The sequence below is a fragment of the Abramis brama genome (assembly GCF_963993115.1).
Source record: "Abramis brama genome assembly, chromosome: 22".
In the NCBI taxonomy this organism is placed as follows: Eukaryota; Metazoa; Chordata; class Actinopteri; order Cypriniformes; family Leuciscidae; genus Abramis; species Abramis brama.
Genome location: NC_139984.1, coordinates 15,157,910 through 15,183,375, shown reverse-complemented (window position 1 = coordinate 15,183,375; position 25,466 = coordinate 15,157,910). Strand labels below are relative to the sequence as shown.

Here is a 25,466-nt window from a genome sequence, read left to right as displayed (position 1 = left end):
CTCAGGAGTAGGTCTCTGCGGAACAACAAAGGACGTTTTCTAACGGTAATAGGCGTTTTTCAACCTCTTTACCTGATTTGCACAATACTATGGAAGCTTGTTTCCGCCACAGAATAAAACATTTTAAAAGGTAATTGCGACTTTTTATCTCACAATTGCGAGTTTACATCTCACAATTCTGACTTTATTACTTTATTACTCAGAATTGCGTGAAATAAAGTCGCAATTACGTATTATAAAGTCAGAATTGCGAGATATAAAGTCAGAATTGCGTGAAATAAAGTCGCAATTGCGTGTTATAAAGTCAGAATTGCGAGATATAAAGTCAGAATTCTAACGCTTTTAGAATTAAAAGAAATTCTTGAATGTGTAATTTATTATTTTAGGATCGGTTGTTGTCTGACCGGAATCTGTCCGTATCTCTGTTATTAACCTTGACTGCTTCTTCTTTAATTTGCTGGGCTAATAATTTACCTGTTTTTTCCCCATATTCATAATTTTTGTGTCTTAATTGTGTCAAGAATTTAGTCGTTTCTGCAGTGTATAATAAATTGAGTTCGGTCTGCAATAACTGCTTTCTTTTAAAGGTCTCGTGTGGGGGAGTTAGCATAAACTCTGTCAATTTCAACTCAATTTGAAATTTGAGTCAATTTCCTTAAGTTCTTGGGTCAATTTCAACTCCTTGTCCCTTCGCTGTTTATTTTTCAAGCTATTCAGGCAAATAATCTGGCCCCTCATGTATGCTTTAAATGTTTACCACCACAAGGTGGATCTTTTAATCTCTGGATCATCATTTGTATGCAAAAATATATCAATTTGTTTTTGCAGTTCTTCTATTACTTTATCATCCGATAAAAGAGCATTATTAAACCGCCATTTTTTGGTTGTCAGGTCAGGTCCCATCTCTATGTGGAATGATACTGGACTATGATCAGATAACACGATTGCTTCGTAGTCACAATGTTTGATGTTTGTTAAATATGCATAATCAATTAAAAAGAAATCTATTCTAGAAAACGAATGATGAACCGGAGAGAAATAAGAATATTTCCTTGTGTTGGGAGATAAAACTCTAAATGGATCAAATAATTTATAGATATTCATGAGTGCATGAATGGCTTTAGCAGACTTTGATATTTTGGATGGTTTTTGTGATGACCTATCAATTATTGGGTCTAACACCAAATTAAAATCCCCTCCAATAATCAACTTATGAGAATCCATATTAGGTAATGCTGTAAAGAAAGAGGTAATAAAAGCCTCATCATCAATATTGGGGGCGTATACACTAGCTAGAGTGACTGGTTTATTGTACAATTTTCCTGTAACAATAATATATCGTCCTCGAGGATCAGATATTATTTTTGATGTTAAGAAGGGAATTGTCTTTCTAATAATTATAGCTGCGCCTCTGTTTTTTACTGGGAATTTAGAATGAAATATCTGTCCAATCCATTTAGTTCGTAACCGTTTATGATCCTGATCTCTCAAATGTGTTTCTTGTAAAAACCCGATATCCATCTCTAATTTTTTAAGGTGGGTCAATACATTTCCTCGTTTAATAGGTCCATTGAGTCCTTTACAATTCCAGGAAATAATTTTGACCAAGTTTTTGTGACTAGATGAGTCTAAAATATAGTTTTTAGCCATAACTGTTTAGTTGGAAAAATAAAAAAATTAGGCTGCTCAGTTTTGTTTTTTTGGACGGTCTCCAATAAAAATCAAAGTTATATTCAATTGTAGTGCAGGTAAAAACACAGAATAAACCAAAGTCCCTAAATACAACAAACCCTGCTCCCTCCCTGAACTCCCCTGAACTAGCTGCTCCGTCAGAACTACAGAGGAAGCGCATATTCCCAAAAGAAAAGTTATTTATACACGCAGAGAGGTGTGTGAACATTTGACTTACCACTAAGCTCCTAAAAAAAGAAAGAAAATTAAACCAAATTCGTTTTCCAGACCTTCTTAACCATATTTTGGCCAGTACCTATGTCTCATGTAACCCAGAGTTCCCCATAAATAAGTAAAAATAACCGTAATAATATTCTATAGTAAAGAAATGTAAGAACAAATAGGTAAAAATAAAATAAATAAATGGTAAAAGGATTCACATTCTTTGGGTACCTGGTGAGAGTCTGTTACTCAGTTCGTGTAGGCCATAGCATTACCACACACAAGTGTTCAAATTAGTGTTCTTACGTTCAACGCTCATGATGATTTATTGCTGTCAATAAACCTCTCCACTGCTCGTGGGTCGGTGAAAGACATTTTGGAACCATCGGCTGTAATCTCCAGCTTGGCAGGGAAAAGCATTCTGTACTGGATTCCAGCATCACGTAGTTTGGCTTTCACTTGATTAAAGGCTGCTCGTTGTCGTCCTACCTCTGGGCTCATATCAGGGAAGATATGAACCTGTGCTCCCTCGAAGGACAGCTTGCCTTTGGACCGGGACAACGACATGATCTTTTCTTTATCCGAGTAGTAGTGAAGGCGGGCGATTATGGGTCGGGGCCGTTCACCATTACGTGGTTTTGGGGCAAGGCTTCTGTGGGCACGATCAACAAGAATGGGGCCGTCAAAGTTTTCTTCACCGAGCACTTTAGACAGAAACTTGGCCACAAACGCGGTTGGTGTGTTGTTTTCGGATCCCTCTGGGATGTTTAGTATCCTGCGGCTCCTGTTCTCCAAATCGATGCATTTTTCCTGAAGTTTCTTATGATCAGCAGCAAGAGATTGGCAAGAATTCTCTAGAGCCGTGAGCCTGTCAGAAGTGTCGCTGAGGGACTGCTCCATGCTCGTCTGTATGTTAGCTGCTTCTGCTTGCATTGAAAACAGTTTCTCGACTTTTTCCGTTAGCTCGTCACGAATAGTTTTCATGTCCGCTTTGGTTGTCTCCCGCAAGGATGAGATCTCGTCGCGTATTTCTTTGCCAAGGCCTTCTATTTCTGTTTTAAGAAATGTTCGCATGGTGTCTCCGTACGAGTTGAATTCTGATCTCAGTTCGGCACGTAGACTACCTAGTGAGATTGGGCCTTCTTCTGTTAGCCCCGCGGCTCCGCTGGCTTTAGCGCCTTCACTTTTTTCTGCGGTGGCGGCGTGAGACTCGACCTTCAGAGTCGTCTGCGTGTATTGTCTGCCCTTCCTTTGAGACATTTTAATATCACGGACGTTGTGGCTCTGTTTGTTTGAAATTAATTGGTCTGGAAAATAAAATTTAATACAATTTACACGGAGCTGGTTACTTGCTCTGCTCACGCCATGCGACCGGAAGCGGAAGTCCAACATGTTATCTCTTTAATGAACATGGGAAGGAGTTAGTTCTGGTGTGCAATGCAATGCAATGCAAAAAGCGCATAACCCATGTTATTTTTCAATGCACAATGTTAGATCGTTTATGCAATGCATTACAACAACACATGTTATCTCTTTAAAGAACATGGGATTGACTTAGTTATAGTGTGCAATGCAATGCAAGAAGTGCATAACCTATATGTTATTCTTCAGTGCACAACGTTAGATCGTTTGTGCAATGCAATGCAACCTGTTATCTCTTTAATGAACATGGGAAGGAGTTAGTTCTGGTGTGCAATGCAATGCAATGCAAAAAGTGCATAACTGATGTTATTTTTCAATGCACAACGTTAGATCGTTTGTGCAATGCATTGCAACAACACATGTTATCTCTTTAATGAACATGTGATTGATTTAGTTCTGGTGTGCAATGCAATGCAAGAAGTGCATAGCCTATATGTTATTTTTCAATGCACAACGTTAAATCGTTTGTGCAATGCAATGCAACATGTTATCTCTTTAATGAACATGGGAAGGAGTTAGCTCTGGTGTGCAATGTGACCCAAGATACATATTTCTAGCCAAAGAGTCCTCGATCTTGGGCTTTCTATACATACTCATAGACTCCTTCTGATGCTTCATAAGCCATATAGATGTCCATATCTGACCTTTTGAACTTATTTCTTGTCAAAGTGTCCTGAACATTTTTCAAACTATATGAAGTTATCGACTCCTTCTGATGTCAAAACAGCCTTATTTGACCCAAGGAATATATTTATGGCAAAAGAGTCCTCGATCTTGGACGTTCTATACATACTCATAGACTCCTTCTAATGCTACATAAGCCATGTAGATATCCATATCTGACGTTTTGAACTTATTTCTGGTCAAAGGGTCCTCAAAAGTTTTTAAACGATATAATGTTATAGACTCTTTCTGATGATAAATCAGCTATTCAGAGGTCCCCTTTTGACCTACTGAACATATTTCTGGCCAAAGAGCCCTAAAAGAATTACACTATACATTCAGATTGATATATTCGGATGTTATATCATCCTGACAAAAGTCCATATTTGACATACTGAATTTTTTTCTGGCCAAGAAGTACTTGAAACTTGACTTTTCCATAAATACTCGTTGACTCTTTCTGATGTTCTGATGTGCTCTTCAGCCATACAGAAGTCCATATTTGACCCAAATATGCTCATGCACGGAATGTTGATGGATTTTGACAGTTGACAAGGTTTTGTCAGTTTTGTGAAAAGATTGTTGGTTCAGTTGCTCTGCTCATCTCTCTATTTTTACAACGATTGATTCCTGCCGGTTCCATAATGAGACTTGACTTTGACTCTTGAGTCAATATGCATAGAGCGTTAATGTCTGCGTCTGTGTTTCTGAAGTCTGTGCAGCTTCAATGGAAGTTGATTGAAGATGGCATAGTTGGTAGTGTTGTTATAACCAGTCAACTGAACCAACAGTTCCACGCAGCGCGCCGTCCGTGGTCTGTGCGTTAATGTTCAGACTATATGGCTTATGAAGCATCAGAAGGAGTATATGAGTATGTATAGAAAGCCCAAGATCGAGGACTCTTTGGCCAGAAATATGTTTCTTGGGTCCAATATGGACTATTGGAGCCCAAAAATCCATATGAACTGTGCATGAGCTACTTTCTGACATTCTAACTGAAAGTGGGTGAATATCAAAATACATGATAGAAACATTTTGTTAAACCACTTACAAGTGTTATGTTGACAACACTATTGAAACAATTACTTTTTATTACAACTGTACATGAATAAATAGGCCATTTGGCCCTGGACTAATAGGGTATTCTATTTGTCCATTCTATTGGCTCTATTCTATTTTGAAGACTTGTGCTGGCTGCACAAGTCTAATTTAAGGCTCTCACAAATAAATAGTATGGGTATATTATACATTTTCTGAGTCATCAGAGTGCCTTGAGTATTGAAGTTGTTGAGTTTTTTGTCCCTGGTGTTCTTTCATGCCACAGGGATAAAAGAAAGCATACAGTTTAGGTGGAAATTGTGAAAAAATGTGTGTTATTTTTGGTTTAAAGAAGTCATGCGACCTCTGTGTTTGTCAGACAGATTCAGTACTGGGCTTAAATGAAAGCCTAAAAGGTCCCCTTTCCAACAATACCAAGCACCATATTATAGAATATTGACAATATCCCTGGCATGAGCCTAAACCAGATATACACCAGATTTCAAAAACGAAATTTATTTTAGGGGGTTAGTAACTTCATGAGCTGAAAAAAGTGATTTTGCTACCACCCCTGCACTGCTATCGTAATTTTTCTAGTACTAGGGGTGTATACCTTGCCAAAAAACAACGATAGCATTTGCCCCCCCGATGATACCGATCAACCCCCCTGGCTCATGGACTAAATATCTTATCTTAGATATTAGATATCTTTTGCATTAGAAATGCAAAAGATATTGTTAAATATATCGGTAAAAGAAGCACTTAGAAGGTTGTGGTTTAAAAATAAACATTCTGACATAAACACTCTGTCAGCTACACTGTTTACTTCTGAATATTATATTTTATTCACGGCCATCATTTGTAGTAACCTATTCACAAACTGTTTGCTCAAGCGTAGCATTTTTTCGGAGTTCACTGTGCAGCCTGCTCCCTGAATCGACGCGCTTATTCATTTGTGGATGTTAACTGAATCTGTAAGTCAGCTATGCTGTTTACTTCTGAATATTATATTTCATTCTGGTGCACTTAACGTTATCGCTACTGTGTAATAGCTATTAACCAACTAAACATATCCTATTCAATGCGTTCACAGTCTCTTTCACGGGCATCATTTGTAGTAACCTATTCACAAACTGTTTGCTCAAGCATAGCGTTTTCTCGGAGTTCACTGTGTGCTTTCTACCATGCACAAATAAAAATGTCACTGAACTTTTGCTGTGTAATTGTAACGATGAGCACTCAAACACACTAAACCAACAATTATTAAAAACACACACAAAAACTGATTTTGCACGGGCATTTTGAACTAGTATAATAAAATATAATATTCAGAAGTAAACAGTGTAGCTGACAGAGTGTTTATGTCAGAATGTTTATTTTTAAACCACAACCTTCTTGGGCTTCTTTGACCGATACAACCCTCTAATGTCAGAATGTTTATTATTAAGTGCTTCTTTTACTGATATATTTTACGATATATTTTGCATTTCTAATTCCAGCGTCAAACTTGGCAATGCACTTACTCGTGCCCGTAGCGAGACACCTGTCAAGTTTGAAATCCATCTGATTAACGGTTTGAGAGATATGCGAATAACAGACATACTGACAGACAGACAGATAGACGTTTCTGTAATTTATAGATAGATGAGCTTAAGTTTCATTTGCCTTTACAAATGTTATAACCAAACAGTTATTTTTTACAATTGCTATAGACACATTCCTAAATACTTAGGACACTTTTCAAAACTCTTCACACAGTGAGCACAACATCAGTCTATGTGGGCAAAACTGTGGATCATTTATCATTGCTTTGGCACAAAATGCATTCAATGACTACTCGACATGAGGGTCTTTCTTGTCAAGTCAACCAAATTTCAGAAACTTCCCCAGCTAAATTTTTTTTATTTTGTTAATATTTTCTTTCTGAAGAAAGAAAAACATGATGAAAGCCAAAATATGAATCCACTATTTTGTTGAGGGGGACAAAATTACAATTTTCACCTGAGATTTGGAGCCAACAAGGGAGTAAAATGACTTTAGAAAGATGGCAGCGTCATTATTTTATTTTTACACAAAGATTGATAGATTGATTGTTAGATATGTTAAATTTTGCTATCTTTGTTGCATTATATGGCAACGGTGACAGTTCAAAAATGGGAAAAAGCATGTTTTTTTGCTCGAAGTTTGCAAGTCTGTAACTATAGAAGTATTACAGATATCTTAATATCCTTTTAGTTTCTGGTTCTTAACAGTCTTTTCTTTTGGTATCTTAATTCATGAAGGCCCTGTATATGTTAATTCCAGAAATATTGGGACCTTAATGTAGCTCCATGAGAAAATTTTTAAACAAATTCTTATGGTCAAAAAACAAATGTTGGTCACTTTTCATACAGCTGATACTTTTTCTTTTGAGAGGAATATCTGAATAACAAATGGTTCTGCAGTGGAGGTGAGAGAGGGAGGCTGGGCGCGATCACTGATGACAAATCAGTATTCATACAGGATGATGACTCCGGCATTATACTGGGCTGAATCAGCGATAATTATGAGTGTACAGATAGCTCAGGGTGGGATAGGGTGGGAGGCAGGATCCCAGTCTATTAGCCAGACCTCAGTCTCAAGCTCCACCAAAACTCCTACAGTATGATGATTGCTGGTTCACACCCGTGGTCAGACTCACATTGGGGCTTCGGCATCCGCAGTGCTCCGTCCTCCCTCCGGCTCCACCTTGGTCCGCAGGCGCACCGGGCACTCGGGTTCCTCCTCGGACGCTCATCACCACAGCTCTGCCTTGGTTTTGAGTGCCAGCGTTGTCACTCTGGTCCATCAGCTCGCCGTCTGCGCCTCAGGTTACCATAGCAATGGCTTCACCTCCATCGGTCGTTCCCCGGATGTCGCCTGCCAAGACACCATCATGGCTTCTCCCTCCATCCTCCCTCCTCTTGTGCTATCGTCCTGGTCACGCTCTGGGTCTCATACACCTGGTCACTCCTATCATCTCCACCATGGCTGCTCCTCTTCGTCTGTCTTGTCTGCTTTTGCCAGTCCTTCACCTTCTCCTCACCCACCTCCAAAGCCTCCTCCATCCCTCCCTCATCTCTTCTGTTTTGACGCGAGGTCGTGCCTTCCGGGAGGGGGCCTTATGTCACGTATATGTTCTGTCTGTTTCATTATCATGGACTTTTAGTTTTTCGTCAGTCACATGTTCCTTTGTCTTTGTTTCCCACTACTCATCAGTTACCATGGACACTCATGACATCTACACACCTGTTGTTCGTCATTTAGTTCATCATCACTGTGTATTTAAGTTCCTCCTTTTGACTGTTCTGTTCAGTGTTGGGTATTGGTTGGTGTATGTTGTGTGATCGTAGAACAGCCTACACTCTGTTACTTTGCCTTCATCAATGTGGATTACTTGAGTTTGTTTTCATTAAAGAACCCTTTTGTTTATTGAAACCTTTATGAAGTTTCCTTCATTATCATCTGGACCTAACTGTGACAAGGTGTTATGATTAAAGTACACACAAGTACAAATGTTTGAGTATGCAGTCAGGAAAGTATAATAATAAATGAAACAAGTAAATATCACCATAGAGAGAACTAGACTACTAGAATATAACATCAGGCATGTAGAGCAAACCTTGAAGGAGATTTATTTCCTTCAAGCCCCAAACCTTCAACTATTATTTCATAATCAAGCTTCAATGTACATTTATAAGTTCAAAGCTTTGAACATAACATCACTTACACACAGTAACTTTGAGACGTTTATTGACGTTAACTGCATGGCACTTAAGTAATTGATTATTTCATAAGCAGTGCATGTCTATGGCTGTAGTTATAGTCGTCGACTAAGGTCCTTCATTTTAACAGTGTAACATATAGGCCCGGTTTCACAAAGAGGGCTTAGACTATGCCAGCATTAGGTCTTAGTTCAATTAGGGCATTTAAGTAGCTTTTATAAACGTGTCTTAGTAAAAACATTTCTGGTGTGCATCTTGAGACAAAGCAATGGCACTGACATATTCTAAGATATAAACATTACATTGTATTTGATATATATTTTATATATCTCCTTATGGCATAATGTATCATTACATTTCCTAATTTGAAGGTCACTTTTGCGCCTGTTAAATTTAGGAAGGTTAAAAAAAATACTATGGAAAACACTCTGTAGCATCAGACTGGATAGATCTCCACGCTACTGTTAGTGACCCGTATTCCATGCTGGCCTTTCCAAAATTTTGTATCCTTCCCTCCATGTGTGAAACGGATAAACCGAACTCCAAGTCCATAATCCATAAAGACGTGTGTCATCTGAAATAAAGCAGAATGAACACAGGGACAGTTACGCTTTATCATTAGTTTGATTACAGGAGAATATCTACACTGTCAGTATTATTCTACTCACTTGACACCATGGATAATTTTTCCCCTTTTGAAAGAAAACTTTCTCAGGCTGAAAGGTACTGATGGGTTTCTTCTTTTCATCAAGCAACTCTACACAGATCTGATATTCACTTCCACAATCAGAGTGTGGGGCATACCTGCAGATAAGACATGACAGAAATGTGGATCTGTTCTAAAATTGTGTTTTCATTTTAGAACCTGATTTAACGTTGGTGATGTGTTCTTAACGGGACATCAAAAAATTTAAATTCTGTCATCATTTACTCACCGTCCTGTCGTTTAAAACCTCTATGACTTTATTTCTTCTGTGGAACACAAAAGGAGGCGTTTTAAAAGTCGATGATTCCAAATTAATTCCAACATTGGACTGCATAAAAACACTGAGACATTTTTCAAAATTTCCTTTTGTGCTCCACAGAACAAAGAAAGTCACATAGGTTCGGAATGACAAGAGGTAAACTATCCCTGTAATGATATTCAAATTCAATTTATGTCCTATGTGTGTGTTTTTTTTGTTTTTGTTTTTTTTACTCTGTTGTGTAGGACAGTAGAGACATGACAGAAAACAATGTTGGAGAGAGAGGGGGGAACAGGAGTGGAAAGTACCACGAGCCAGGACTTGATCTCAGGTTACCTGAAACTTAACCGTACCATTTATGTCAGAGCTTATGCAGATTCTAACAATAAAAAAAAAAAAAAAAAAAAATATATATATATATATATATATATATATATATATTGTGACGAGCGTCCTCGGAGGAATCAGCGTCGCCCTGGCAACCAACGCAAAACACCTGCATGTCCTCACCGCCGGCTGATCGGTCACAGCTGCTCCCAATCAGCCCACAGCCATATAAGCAGCACATGCTGAACAGACAGACAGACTCGGGTCTTGAGCTGAATGAAACGCTGGTCTAACCTTTCTCTCGTTTCTCCCCAGAAAGCAGCGAGTGACCGACAGCCCACCACTTTGGAGCATGTTTGGACACCCACTTTCGACTAGGACTCAGCACCGAAGAGCACTTTGAGCACCAGCCACCACGTATCGGCTTACCTCCTTTCACCAGTTTCAGTTTAATGTAAATAAATCTACCCTCCGGTGCCTTGTGTTCACGAAGCCTGCCTTGTCGAGTGATTCTTCACCCCGTGACAATATATACTGTGTATATATATATATATATATATATATATATATATATATATATATATATATATATATATATATATATATTATTATTATTTTTTTTTTTTTTTTTATATGATTGTCATACAGCTTGGGTTCTCATACTGCCAGGCACAATTCCAGCATAAGGCACATGTGACCCAGATGGACAGGTAATTTACAAGAATGAATCACATAAAATATGAAATTCACCACCTAAGATACTGTAACATGAAATGGGAGTTTGAGTGACACTCACCAGTCTGATATTATTATATGAGGTTGCTGTTGATCCATGAAAGCACCACTATAACCTTCTTTCGTCAAATCAATCAGCTGTTGCTTCAAACATGACCTGAGGACAAAGTTTATGAGTGATTCATGTGTGTATTGGCTTCATGATAGATTTATTTTAAAATTGTTACATATACTGAAATTAAATGAGCTCAAACCTTTTTTTGAAGAATCTACAATATCAAACATACCCATATGACGTTACAAAACATCTGGTGACCGGAAATATGTTCCTATTTCCTGCAGTCACCCAGTGGTCACCTCCATTCTGTACAATCTCCCATCCTTGAAGTCCATCTAATTAAAACATCAGAAAAGAGACGTTCCCTGAAGCAAAAATTAATTATAGTGACACTTATTGTACAATCTTAATGATGTGACTCACTTTGTGCACTGGGATTCTTGAGCAAGTTACGATTTCTGACACTCAACCTGCAGGTGGAAACACAGAAGTTATGTTTCGCATTTTGATGATATTACAGTGAACCAACTGAAACACAAATAACAGTAGCTACATTCGCATTAGTTTTATGTCAAACATTGCTCTTCTAATTTACTGCAGCAGCACTTTAATCTGCTTCTGGAAAACTGAAATATATCTGGCAGTGGAGCGTCTTTACAGCTCACTACTGGCTGATGCTGTCAGAGCTAATCCGTTATATATACTTCTTGACGGTTTAGATATCCCATTAATCAGAGGATTCTGGACTTCCAAAACCGCAGAATCAGGATCTAATTCTTAGGGATCACGTGTTTACTGTTTATCGACAATATAGAACACAGAGTGATTGCTGGTGGCATCAAAGCCTCTCCCACAACTCTGATAAATGCAATAAGGCTGCAGTAGGACAGGACATGTTATGGGAAATGTATTATGGTATTATGGTACAACTAGACATAAGATAGATTCTCAGCCTAGAGACTCATCACCCATTTTGAGAAGTTAGGTTATACATTTGATAAAGTGTATGATATTTATCACTGTCATTCAGTGTCAGCGCAACGAGTGGGTTCAGGCGCCAACCCTGCTGTCATTTGAAGATATGAAATATGGTATGAATAAATATCAATGTTAATGCATTTTCTGAATACTCTTATTATTACTATTATTAAAAAAACCTAACTATTATTATTGTTACTTTTATTAATTACACTCTTTATAAAGTTTTTATAAATTCCTCTTTATAAATCCTAAAACACTCCTTATAAATTCCTTTAAATGGTTTTTATAAGCTCTGGTCAGAGCAAAATAAAATGAATTAGTTATTTGGTTGGTTTGTAAAGTATAATTTGCTGTAAATAAACCTCACTCCCCTGGCCTTAAGAGGCATACCAACAGCTGACGCTAGAGGCTATGGTCTTTACCATCCTCATTAACAAGCCCAATGCCTGCTTGATGCTGGTTTCAAGTGGGCGGAGCGGAAATAGTTAACATTTGCACTTTATTTTCATTTTTAATGTTTTGTTTCATGATATGCCTACATATAACTTGTATCTGCATTGTGCATTTTGATAAAAAATAATTAATTGATAAACTTAATAAATATGTTTTACCATAAATAAAAAAAAGTCATGCTGGAAAACACTACCCCTCATCAGCTGAATAGATCTCTACACTACTGTTAGTGATCCGTATTCCATAATGGCCTGCCCAGTACTGTGTATCCACCCCACCATGTGTGAAACGGATAAACCGAACTCCAGGTCCATAATCCTTAAAGACGTGGGTCATCTGAAATAAAGCAGAACAAGCATAGTGACAGTTAAGCTTTGACTATTAGTTTGATTACAAGAGAATAACTGGACTGTCGGTATTATTCTACTCACTTGACACCACGGCTCACTGTTCCCAAACGAAAATATAACTTTCTCAGGCTGAAAGGTTCTGATTGGGTTTTTCCACTGATCAAGCAATGCTACACAGATCTGATACTCACATCCACAACAAGAGATTGGGGTATACCTGCACCAGACAAACAGCAAATAAAAGCCTTCCTATTAACAAAGTGGCCTTTCATATTAAAACCTGATTTGTGCCAAATGCTAGTACTGTGTTCTTAAAGGGATAGTTCACCTAAAAATGAAAATTCTGTCATCAGGTCGAGTGACAGGCGCATATAGCGGTGGCAGGTCGAGTGACAGGCGCCGGGGGCAGCTGCCCCTGCCACGGAAAGATTTTACCCTTACTGCACCATCATGTCGTTCCAAACCTGTATCAATTTCTTTATTCTGAAGAACAAAAATTATGTTTTGAAAGTTGAAAAATGGACCCCTTTGACTTTCATTGAATGGACAAAAAACACTTAGACATTTTTCAAAATATCTTCTTTTATGTTCCACAGAAAAAAGAAAGTCAAACAGGTTTGGAATGACATGAGGGTAAGTGAATGATGACAGAATATTTATTTTTAGGTTAAGTATCCCTTTAATGACATTTTAATTATTTTGTACATAAAGAAATAAGATTTATTATTGGCACTTTTGCCTTTATTTTGTAAAATGATTGAGACTTCACAGGAAACAATGTTAAAAAGAGATGGGGGAGCAGGATTGGAGAGTACAAAATACAAAATAATCAGCTGATAACAATTTTTTTTTTTTACTATGAACGTCATATCACTTTGGGTTCTCATACTGCCAGGCACAGTTCCAGCATAAGGCATATGTGGCCCAGAGGGACAGGTCATTTACAAAAACATTATCACATAAAATATGAAATTCACCTCCTAAGATACTGTAACATAAAATGGGATTTTGAGTGACACTCACCAGTCTGATATTTTGATATGAGGTTGCTGTTGATCCATGAAAGCACCACTATAACCTTCTTTCGTCAAATCAATCAGCTGTTGCTTCAAACATAACCTGAGGACAAAGTTTATGAGTGATTCATGTGTGGATTGGCTTGATGATTGAAATTTTTCAGAACATTCAAACATACCCATAAGATGTTACAAAACATTTGGTGACTGTGTCCAGAAGTGGTTTATTATTTTCTTCTGTCACCCAGCGGTCACCTCCACTACGTACAATCTTCCATCCGCGAAGTCCATCTGATAAGAACATTAGAAAAGAGACGTTACCTAACATTTTTACAATGTTATTGTACAATCTTAATTATATGAGTCACCTTGTGCGCTGGGATTCTTGAGCAAGTTAGGTTTTGTGCATCTCAACCTACAGGTGGAAACAAAGAAGTTATATCCCATATTCTGAAGATACAGTAAATATCTCATATTTCTTATTTGAGAGAACACCCCTCAAAAAATGTGTACATGCCCCCTCATCTGCTTCTGTAAAACTGTCTTGTGGTGGAGAGTCTTGACGGCAGACCTGTTATGTACTTCTTCTTGGTTTAGATATCCCATTATTCAAATATAAAAATTCAGCCCATCCGGCCACACGTTTCCCCATTTCTGTTTTGCTGGGGTTATGGCCTTTAAATATGAATATATACCTTAATCAATGAACACATAAAGACAGAAACAAATAATAATAGATATTTTTAATATACTGCAAATGTGTTAAATATTCATATTGCATTATATTGCAGGCTGGAATTATTGAATTAATATTTTACTTAAATTATTTTATTTTAACTGATCATAACTACACGGAAGAAAAAGTCATAACTTAATCCTTAATTCATGGGATCCAAGCTATAAAGCTCTTAAATTCCCCTTTGTTGCCCTAAAGAGAAGTTTCCATAGTTCTTGGATAGAATCCAGAGTTTAACTGTAAGATCATAACGAGGTAAAAAAACAAACATGCTCCTTATTACCATGGTTTTATGGTTTCTATAATGACAACAACAACAACAACAACAACAGCAACGATAATAATAATAATAATAATATTACTAAGAATAAACTATGGTATTTGTAATGAAAAAGCTTAAACACATGAAAAAAAACAACCTCTAAAAGTGACTTATATCGCCTGATGGCTTATGCTACCGCTAACCTGGACGTCGAGGTCACTACTGTTATTTGGGAAAAGCCCAAAACTCACAAGTGTAAGGGAAAAGCTAGTGAATTTAACACTCCATAGAAATTTATTGATAACTGGATGATATTCGAAATCCTTTTTAAGTGTTGTTCTGAAAATTAAAGCATTTATAAAACTTTCAAAATTCAGCTAAACGTTTTTATACTCTTGTGTGAAACTTTGTTGACGGAAACAACTGTGTACACGTGACTGAGCCGAGGATTGTTGTGAGATAGTCAGACACAGTTACTTCAGACTACTGCAGCGTAATTTAAAAGATAGGACAAGATCCCAAACACATGTATCTATCCCAGCTACGGTATAAATATAAATATTAGTGCATTCCTGGGATTGGGCGTCGTTACACTACATCCTTATGCATCGCTTTCTGCCAGGACTTTTACAGGCTTTTTCCAAATCACGGAAGTGACCTCAACGTCCGGGTTAGCGGTAGCATAGGCCATCAGGCAAGTGTTAATAATAATAACACAATAATAAACTCCTGATGTACTTACAAACTTTCCAATGCCTCGTTTTATGGGTACAGAACCTATTTGTACTACAGTAGAAGTTTGGTACCATTCCAGGCATTATTAATGGGGTAATTTACAAGATACAACCTTGGATCCATTCGCGCCTGCACTAAGCCATTCGGCTGATATCTCTAAATAAGCTCTAACTTTAATAATGTTCGACCAAGGAAAAAAAAAGGTTGAAACAACTCCGAACCAGCCCTTTAAGACAAACCATGTGCAAATTCATAAGTCAGTCAACACCTTTGCGGAGTATAAAATTTAAAACTGCAGTGAACCAAAGAGTCTCAAAAACGCAGTTTGAAATCGCTGGTGTTTCTTACGTCACAACTAACTTGTATCCAATCACTTCATAGTGCGGCGGGCTTTAGCATAATCATTAACTGTTGCAAAGCAGAGGAGTCTCAAGAGAAGACAGGTTATCCCGGTATAAATTTCTGTTGATATGAAAAATGATGCACATTTAGCATTACGGCGGGTGAATTATGTACACAGTATATGATGTTATGATGAACTATGCTTTTTCCACTGACGTTCTGAGTTGTTCAAAGCGTTTCTAAAGATGATTGTTAGAAGGCAGTTGACGGACTCTGAGAAGGTGAACGAACAGAAACATGGTTTGTGCAACATTAGCAACACATTATTTACTGTTTGATAACTGTTACGAAACTGCTCCGAGACACAAAGGATGAGATCCAAATGCAGCTTTAATTAAGGGGCAATCCAAACACGTAATCCAATATACAGGCAATAGGTCAAAACACAGGTAGGCCGTCCAAACAAACAAACAAACAAACAAAACAGGCAGGGGTCAGAGGCAAAAGAGTAATCCACGGAACAGGCAAGAAATCCAAAAACCAAGAGACATGAAACCAGGGAAACGCTCAGAAATGCAGTGCAACAACATACAAAACTTTGCAGTGAGTGAATGTGACTGATGAGACACAGGTGAATGCAATCAGTGATAAGTCCGGGCAGTGAGTTATGGGAAATGTAGTTTGTGAGGGAGTGATAATAGTCTTGTGTGGAGTGCCCTCTGGTGGCTCTCAAGGGCACTCCAGCTAGTGACCGTTACAATAACATAGTCAAGCAAATGGCTAATCATATTAAACACCATTATGTGTCTGACATTGTAAAGCGCGATACCATCGTGCAGCATTTACTACAGTAAAGAGAGCGAGTAAATCTCTGAGCTGGTGTGAGTGAGTGGAGGCAGGGCTAATGTGCATATCAATGGCTCCTCATATACTAAATGAAGAAAGTGTGAAAAGTTAAATTTAAACTATTTTAAGGCATGAATATTTTTTTTCACAGCAAAAAAAAAAAACTTTTAACTGTCAGTTTGGTGATCAAAGATGAGTTTTAAGAGATACAATTATTGACTACAGGAGGACTTTAAATAGTGGTTAAATTTGATTTGTTTGTAAAGTATAATTTGCTGTAGAATTATTGTAGATGTATTTACATGTTTTTTTGTTGTTGCATTTTTAAAGTTTTGTTTAATAATATGCCTACATATATCTTTATATCTATTATTATTATTATACATTTTATTTACAGGCACCTTACATGACACTCAAGGACACCTTACAAACACAATAAAACAATCAACATTAAAACAAATTTTTATTATTATAGTCTGGACAGACTGGATACAAACATAAAAGTAATCACATAAAAGCCTGCCGAATAAGATGTGTCTTATGGTGAGATTAAAAACACGAAGACTCTTTCACTGTTTCGATAATCCTGTGGCAGCAAGTTCCATAAAAAAGGAGCTGCATGACTAAAGGCTCAGGACCCCATAGAAGTAGTGTGAGTTTGAGGGAGAATAAAAGTGAGTGCAGAAGATGATCTTAAAGGGGTGGTATAATGCCCCTTTTTATAAGATGTAAAATAAGTCTCTGATGTCCCCAGAGTGTGTATGTGTATGTAATTTTAACTCAAAATACCCCACAGATCATTTTTTATAGCATGTTAAAATTGTCCCTTTTTGAGGGTGAGCAAAAGCGCATCGTTTTGTTTGTGTCCCCTTAAATGCAAATGAGCTGCTGCTCCCGGCACAGAGGGCGGAGCTTCAAGAGCCTGTATTCTTTGCAGCTTGCAGACAGACACGCACTTAAATGTCAGAAACTGTTCTGCCTTTTATGTTCAAACCGGAGTCGGACAATGATGGAGAGACTCAAGAAGAAGAGACAACATGTAGAATGCAACATTACGTTTCTGAATGGTTCGTTGATGAATTTATGTTGCTGATGTGGAGTTAACTATCTTCAAGTCTTTGATTAGCATATTCTGTCATGATAATCAAATCAAATCAAATCAAATCAAATCAAGTATATTTGTATAGCGCTTTTCACAATACAGATTGTATCAAAGCAGCTTCACAGTATTAAAATAAAATAATACAACAAAGTTTGTTTCTAGTGGAATTTATTGATTGATAGAATAAAATTAAATATCCCCAAAATATCCCCAACTGAGCAAGCCAAAGGCAACAGTGGCAAGGAACCGAAAAAACTCCATCAAGCGGCCTAATGGTGTCCTAAAACTCCATCAGGTGACCTAATGGAGAAAAAAAAAACCTTGGGAGAACCCAGGCTCAGTCGGGGGCCAGTTCTCCTCTGGCATTTATGAACTAGAGGCCGGATTGTAATCAATAAATCGCTCGTGTGGGAACTGATGGAAGATGTCTAAAGTGCATTTGTGTTACGTACTGTATTGCAATATGTGAAAACACGGATGCGACAGCTTGAGCAGACTCCCAAATGTGTTCTACTACAACAACTCTTCCTCTTCTCATCATGGCCTCACTCCCTTTGTTGCGTGTTCCCAGGGGCGGAGTTTGTCAATTTTAGGGTTTGTGATGTCACTAACCTGGGAGGAAGCTTGTGTAGTCCCTATCAGTTGTTTCTTGTAGTCCTTAAAAAGCCATTTCTGTAAAAGTAAATATCCCCCTTTGCTTTGACCTTTGATGTTGTTTATTGTCAAACAGCAGCATACACACTAACTAAGTTAGAAAATTGAAATCATAATCAACCACCCCTTTAAAGTACGAGTAGGAGTGTAAGATATGAAGAAGGTCAGATAAGTATGAAAGGGCAAGATTATTGAGTGGCTTGTAATCAAGAAGAATTTTAAAATCAATATGATAATTAACCAAGAGCCAATGCAAGTGTTGTAGTATAAGAGTAATGTGTTCAGGTAGAGGAGTTCTGCAGATAATTCAAGCAGTGGAGTTCTGTACTAGCTGGAGTTTGTAGAGAAGCTTTGAAGGCAGTCCATGAAAAAGAGCGTTACAGTAATCAATACAGGAAGTGACTAAAGCATGAACAAGAATCGCAATGTTCTTTACTATGAGAGACAGACAAACTTGGTTTATATTAAGTATGTCGAAATATGCAGAGCAAATGACACTGTTTATATGCGTTTCAAATGAGAGACTACAGTCAAGTATGACCCCGGCCCAAACTATGAACTTGTTTAGAAACAGACTCAGGAAAGTTACCAATATTCACAGATGAACATCAGATTGTTTTTTGAGCCGACAAGAAGAATTTCCGTTTTACTGTTAAATTAAAGAAGATTTGATGTAAACCACTCTTTAAAGCTGCCGTCGGCAACATTTTTTTTTATCATATTCAGTGAAATTGACACTATAATCCGACAGAACAACATAAATAAGGTGGTTTTAGAAAAAAACAGAGCTTCTAACTCCACCTGGAGCGTGTTATTTGTTTTGCAAAAATCCACCGCTCCCGGATCATCGGGTCCAATCAGTGCAGGGGGGTGTGAGATCTGACTGTCAATCACAGGTCGTGCACAAGCCACAGATCCCCCCTCCCTCGTGCACGTTACAATATCACATGCACACGCCATGCCTGAAGTTCGCCTGAAGATTGCATGAAGCGTGATGGCGGAGAGAAAATCTACTAACAAGCTTCCAATTCCTCGGTTATTGCTATCTATGGGTAGATTAGCCAGGGCAGCCTACCTCCAAGTCCATGGTGTTGATCGATGCTGAAGAGATGGACGCGTTCACAGAAAATCAGGTACACACTCACAGTGACGCACTGACGAGCGCGACCTCGATGGGAGGGTGCTCGCTGGTAGTGGGGGAGGGGCATGAGAGTTGTAAACATTCAAAATTTTGGCTAAGTCGACCCAATCTGCCATACTTGCCGACTGCAGCTTTAATCTCTGCTTAAACCATCTAAGAGGACGGATGGAGGAAAAGAAGAGGTAGTTTATACTTGCAGTGAGGAAAATAAGTATTTGAACACCCTGCTATTTTGCAAGTTCTCCCACTTAGAAATCATGGAGGGGTCTGAAATTGTCATCGTAGGTGCATGTCCACTGTGAGAGACATAATCTAAAAAAAAAAATCCAGAAATCACAATGTATGATTTTTTAACTATTTATTTGTATGATACAGCTGCAAATAAGTATTTGAACACCTGAGAAAATCAATGTTAATATTTGGTACAGTAGCCTTTGTTTGCAATTACAGAGGTCAAACGTTTCCTGTAGTTTTTCACCAGGTTTGCACACACTGCAGGAGGGATTTTGGCCCACTCCTTCACACAGATCTTCTCTAGATCAGTCAGGTTTCTGGGCTATCGCTGAGAAACACGGAGTTTGAGCTCCCTCCAAAGATTCTCTATTGGGTTTAGGTCTGGAGACTGGCTAGGCCACGCCAGAACCTTGATATGCTTCTTACAGAGCCACTCCTTGGTTATCCTGGCTGTGTGCTTCGGGTCATTGTCATGTTGGAAGACCCAGCCTCGACCCATCTTCAATGCTCTAACTGAGGGAAGGAGGTTGTTCCCCAAAATCTCGCAATACATGGCCCCGGTCATCCTCTCCTTAATACAGTGCAGTCGCCCTGTCCCATGTGCAGAAAAACACCCCCAAAACATGATGCTACCACCCCCATGCTTCACAGTAGGGATGGTGTTCTTGGGATGGTACTCATCAGGGCTCACAAAATTTCAAAATCGCTGGTAGCCCTTCGGGCAGGCACTCTTCAGATTTTGGTAGCCCGAAATGAATTTTACTAGCCCAAATAAAAATATTTTTTTTTAATGTAGAAAATTGGTTAGGAGTCAAAACATGAATCAAAAACTTTTTCAAAACACAAAAATCAACAATTGGATATAAAATAATCAAATTAGAATCATCAATACAAATATGCATCTGGTAATAACTGAACTGAAATTTGTGTGACCAGTATGGAACATGAATCAGTCTGTGTCTGTGGCTCAGCCCCCAATGAGGGTATGATTAAAAAAAAAAAAAAGGTAACACTTTAGTTTAGGGTCTAATGCTCACTATTAACTAGTTTCATTAACATGCAGATGGCAGGGTTTTATCATCACTGAGGTCCCGAATGTGAGGTAGGCTAGTTAGGGGGTTTCGAAAAAATGTATTTCTCTGATCTACATATGTGCATTTTAAGATGTTTTGAAGGCCAAAAAAATTGGATAACAATAGCTTTAAAACCATGTCAGCGGACAGTAGATTATTTGTCAACACCTGCTCTCACTTCTTATCCATCACTCTTTCTTTTTCTCTCATCTTGCCCTGTCTCTTCCCCTCCTAAAGCTGAACTTTTTTAATTTACTGAAGGCTACAAATTGTATTATATTAATTCTCAACATGTACACATTCATTATTAATTTTATGCCTAACATGATGAAAACGGCTTTGTTAATGTTTCTTGTCCCCTCACAGTGACAGTAAACTAATTATTACATTACATGAGTCACATTAACTTACATAGGCCTATTTTCAGTTCAAAATGGCGAAATTCGACAAAAGTATATTTGCTTCAAACGAAATCGTTTGCCTGATTATTTTTGTCATTCGTTTCACATTTATGACCTAAAAAACTGTCAAATGTGAAATGTTTAGTTTAGCTACTTACATCTTATCTCGCACTTGACTGTAAACTGAAGCATCAGTCGCTCTGCTCAAATTCGCGCTCAGCAGCTTCTGTGGACATAAATCCCGCCTACTTTGATTTGATTGGTCATCTCAAATATTCTGACACTGACGAGCAGTGACGGCCCAATGAGACTCAGATGAACACACACACACACACACACACACACACACACACACACACACTGTCCTCTCTTTTTGACGTGTGCTCTGCTCGGCGCCGCTGCGGATTGAAGATGAAGAACGCGCTGAATCTGATTATAACAAGACTGACGCGAACACTATTTCAGATAGCCCGTTGGGCAGGCCGGTTATGCATTTTGGTAGCCCAACTGGAAAACACAATAGCCCCGGGACGTCAGGCAGGCGATTTTGCGAGCCCTGCTCATCATTCTTCTTCCTCCAAACACGTTTAGTGGAATTATGACCAAAAAGTTCTATTTTGGTCTCATCTGACCACATGACTTTCTCCCATGACTCCTCTGGATCATCCAAATGGTCATTGGCAAACTTAAGACGGGCCTTGACATGTGCTGGTTTAAGCAGGGGAACCTTCCGTGCCATGCGTGATTTCAAACCATGACGTCTTAGTGTATTACCAACAGTAACCTTGGAAACGGTGGTCCCAGCTCTTTCAGGTCATTGACCAGCTCCTCCCGTGTAGTTCTGGGCTGATTTCTCACCTTTCTTAGGATCATTGAGACCCCACGAGGTGAGATCTTGCATGGAGCCCCAGTCCGAGGGAGATTGACAGTCATGTTTAGCTTCTTCCATTTTCTAATGATTGCTCCAACAGTGGACCTTTTTTCACCAAGCTGCTTGGCAATTTCCCCGTAGCCCTTTCCAGCCTTGTGGAGGTGTACAATTTTGTCTCTAGTGTCTTTGGACAGCTCTTTGGTCTTGGCCATGTTAGTAGTTGGATTCTTGCTGATTGTATGGGGTGGACAGGTGTCTTTATGCAGCTAACGACCTCAAACAGGTGCATCTAATTTAGGATAATAAATGGAGTGGAGGTGGACATTTTAAAGGCAGACTAACAGGTCTTTGAGGGTCAGAATTCTAGCTGATAGACAGGTGTTCAAATACTTATTTGCAGCTGTATCATACAAATAAATAGTTAAAAAATCATATATTGTGATTTCTGGATTTTTTTTTTTAGATTATGTCTCTCACAGTGGACATGCACCTACGATGACAATTTCAGACCCCTCCATGATTTCCAAGTGGGAGAACTTGCAAAATAGCAGGGTGTTCAAATACTTATTTTCCTCACTGTATATGTTTAACATTATGTACACTTATCTAAGATGAAGATATTTAATTTCGTTATTTTATTCAACAGACTTAAAAATGTTCAAGCACAATAAGACGCGAATGAAACTCAATTTGAAGCGATTGTGAAAAATATTGTTATCGTTACATAACATTACTCATATCTTAAGATTTTGGTAATATTCAGTGCATGACTATGGCTGTAGTTATAGTTGTCAACTAAGGTCCTTCATTTTAAAAGTATCACAATGATTATTGGAACAGAATACATTTCCAAAAGGCCTTTGTAATGTCATACTTGTTATATCTCCTTATAACATATTAGAATTTATTAGAATTCCTCACCTGAAGGTCACTTCACTTATACCTGTTAAATTTAGGAATGTAAAAAAAATATTCTGGGAAACACTACCTCTCCGCAGCTGGACAGATCTCCACGCTACTGTTAGTGACCCGTATTCCATAGCAGCCTGCCCAGACCTGTCCATCTGTATCCTTCCCACCGTGAGTGAAACTGATAAACCGAACTCCAGGTCCATAATCCTTAAAGACGTGGGTCATCTGAAATAAAACAGAATAAACAGAGGAACAGTTAAGCATTGACTATTAGTTTGATTACAGGGGAATAACTGCATTGTTAGTATTAATTAACTCACTTGACACCATGGATAACTGTCCCCCTGTTGAAAGAAAACTTTATAAGGCTGAAAGGTCCTGATGGGTTTCTTCTTCTCATCAAGCAACTCTACACAGATCCGATATTCACTTTCACAATCAGAGTGTGGGGTATACCTGCAGAAAGAAAGTCAATACAGGGTGAGTAAATGATGACCGAATATACATTTTAGGTGAACTTTCTCTTTAGTGACACTTCAATTCAATTTCTGTCCTGATTACATAAAATGTATGCAGATTATTGCAATAAAAATACAAAATAATCTGCCAATAACATTAAAAAAAATTACATATAAAAATCATACCGCGTGGGTTCTCATACTGCCAGGCATAATTTCACAATTCAAGGCGAATGTGACCCAGATGGACAGGTCATCCACAAGAATTAATCACATAAAATATGATATTCACCACCTAAGATACTGTAGGATGAAATGGGATTTTGAGTGACACTCACCAGTCTGATATTTTGATATGAGGTTGCTGTTGATCCATGAAAGCACCACTATAACCTTCTTTCGTCAAATCAATCAGCTGTTGCTTCAAACATGACCTGAGGACAAAGTTTATGAGTGATACATGTGTGGATTGGCTTCATGATTGATTGAACTTTCTTGAAGGATCTAAAATATCAAACATACTCATAAGATGTTACAAAGCATTTAGTGACTGTGTCGTCCGGAAATGGTTTCCTATTTTCCTCGATCGCCCAGTGGTCACCTCCATACTGTACAATCTCCCATCCATGAAAATCATCTAAGAACATTAGGAACAAATAAAAAAAATAAAGATTTTTTTTATATACTGACATGTTCTGTACAGTCCTAATTATGTGGCTCACCATCTGCTCTGGGATTCTTGAGTAAGTTCCGTTGTTTCTTAGTCATAAAGTAAAACAGGCGCCAGTCCTCTGGGGGTCTGGAGGCATCACAGGGCTGGATCCCCTCTCTCCGACAGCGCTCTCTCCAGTGTGCATCACTGTCCACCAGCTCCTTCCACTCACGACACACCAGCCGGCAGACTCGCACTACCTGATATTCAGGCAGGTTCAGTAGGATCTCCTCAACCACAGCTAGAGGAACATCTGCCTGCAGACAGAGGAAGAAAGATTACCTTTCAGTTCTAACTTTACCTTTTGAGTGCTGTTGAAAGATCCAGCTGTGGGACATGTTTGACAGTTTTCAGTTGGTCTTCTACCATGTCTCAAAAACCAGCTTGACCTGCTGGTATGACCAGCTGGTAGTTGATTATTTCTGGTCCACCAGCTTAGAATTGATAAACTAGTTACCATGTTCCAGAAAAGTTAACGTTAGTCAATTTCCGCATTACGCCTGGGCCAGTTCGGCAGTGCAAGAATGTCCCAGGTCTGAAAACTCTTTAAATGTGATATTGTTCAATATTTTAAGGCAGTAAGATCTTTCCTGGTAACACAAAAAGCACCGAATCCCAGTAATGGCGGTATAACATAACAAAGAACATCTTACTGAATCTGAACTGTCTTCAAAGTCCCTCGAACAAGCAACATCACTCTTTGACGGATCCATCCACAGAAGTTACGTTTTACAGTCGAACGATATTACAGCAAACCAACTAAAGAACAATTGACATTAGCTAGCTAATTTCGCACTAGTTATATGTCTATCATCGCTGTTCTAATCATTGAGCAGCACTGTAATCTGCTTCTGAGAAACTGCAGTTATAGTACTGCGGCAGAAGAGCGTGGGTACGGGTGACTGCTGTGCTGACCCGTCCCTTATGTGTACTTCTTCTTCCAGTTAGTCACATGACTGCATCCAGCAGCAATAAAAAAAATAAAAAAAAGTGTCTGCGCGTATTACTCATGGTATTACTATTATTACGGTCATTTCAGGAACAGCAGAGAACGCGCTTTCAGAGCGCTTTTTTCTTCGAGTTGCCCAGAACTGTTCATTTAAAAAAAGATCTCACGTTTTGTACTTTGTTATTCTTATTATTATTCATAACAAGTGTCTGTGGCAGTGCTGTACTTTGAATAATGTTTTTTCTTTCTTTAAATCTTTATTTAAGATGTGTTTACAGCATAATTATTTGCAAGCAATGTCATATGCATAACATTACCTCATATGAAACCACTTCATTGCAGCGTTTTGGAGATATTTGACATTCTTTGATTTGAAAGGCCTATAAAGACCAGA

At 38.4% G+C, this 25,466-nt stretch overlaps 1 protein-coding gene and 1 long non-coding RNA gene across 6 annotated transcripts; one reads left to right on the top strand and one right to left on the bottom strand.

Annotated features, from left to right (window-relative positions):
- Positions 1 to 4: 4 nt before the first annotated feature.
- Positions 5 to 10,501, top strand: LOC311072860. Its single transcript, XR_014604064.1, has 3 exons — positions 5 to 45; positions 9,970 to 10,055; positions 10,367 to 10,501. It is a non-coding gene; the product is annotated as an uncharacterized lncRNA (long non-coding RNA).
- Positions 8,437 to 25,053, bottom strand: LOC311072858 (F-box only protein 44-like; the record flags this gene model as incomplete). 5 transcript variants are annotated; one of them, XM_084098164.1, is made up of 16 exons in its annotated part: positions 24,777 to 25,053; positions 24,134 to 24,380; positions 23,934 to 24,048; positions 23,750 to 23,845; positions 23,274 to 23,409; positions 23,030 to 23,178; positions 14,013 to 14,059; positions 13,824 to 13,935; positions 13,652 to 13,747; positions 12,710 to 12,845; positions 12,472 to 12,614; positions 11,268 to 11,314; positions 11,074 to 11,179; positions 10,848 to 10,943; positions 9,428 to 9,563; positions 8,437 to 9,333 (listed from the first exon to the last, which is right to left on the bottom strand). In XM_084098164.1, exons 1-16 carry the CDS (start codon positions 24,834 to 24,836, stop codon positions 9,196 to 9,198), a joined length of 1,860 nt encoding a protein of 619 aa, XP_083954290.1. In that variant the 5' UTR covers positions 24,837 to 25,053. The 5 variants fall into 5 exon arrangements, with proteins under 5 accessions (XP_083954290.1, XP_083954294.1, XP_083954291.1 ...); XM_084098165.1 differs by lacking the exons at positions 8,437 to 9,333; positions 9,428 to 9,563; positions 10,848 to 10,943; ... (5 more) ...; positions 13,824 to 13,935; positions 14,013 to 14,059 and adding an exon at positions 17,012 to 19,615; XM_084098166.1 differs by lacking the exons at positions 8,437 to 9,333; positions 9,428 to 9,563; positions 10,848 to 10,943; ... (5 more) ...; positions 13,824 to 13,935; positions 14,013 to 14,059 and adding an exon at positions 18,161 to 18,339 and having other exon boundaries at positions 24,777 to 25,051.
- Positions 25,054 to 25,466: the final 413 nt, after the last annotated feature.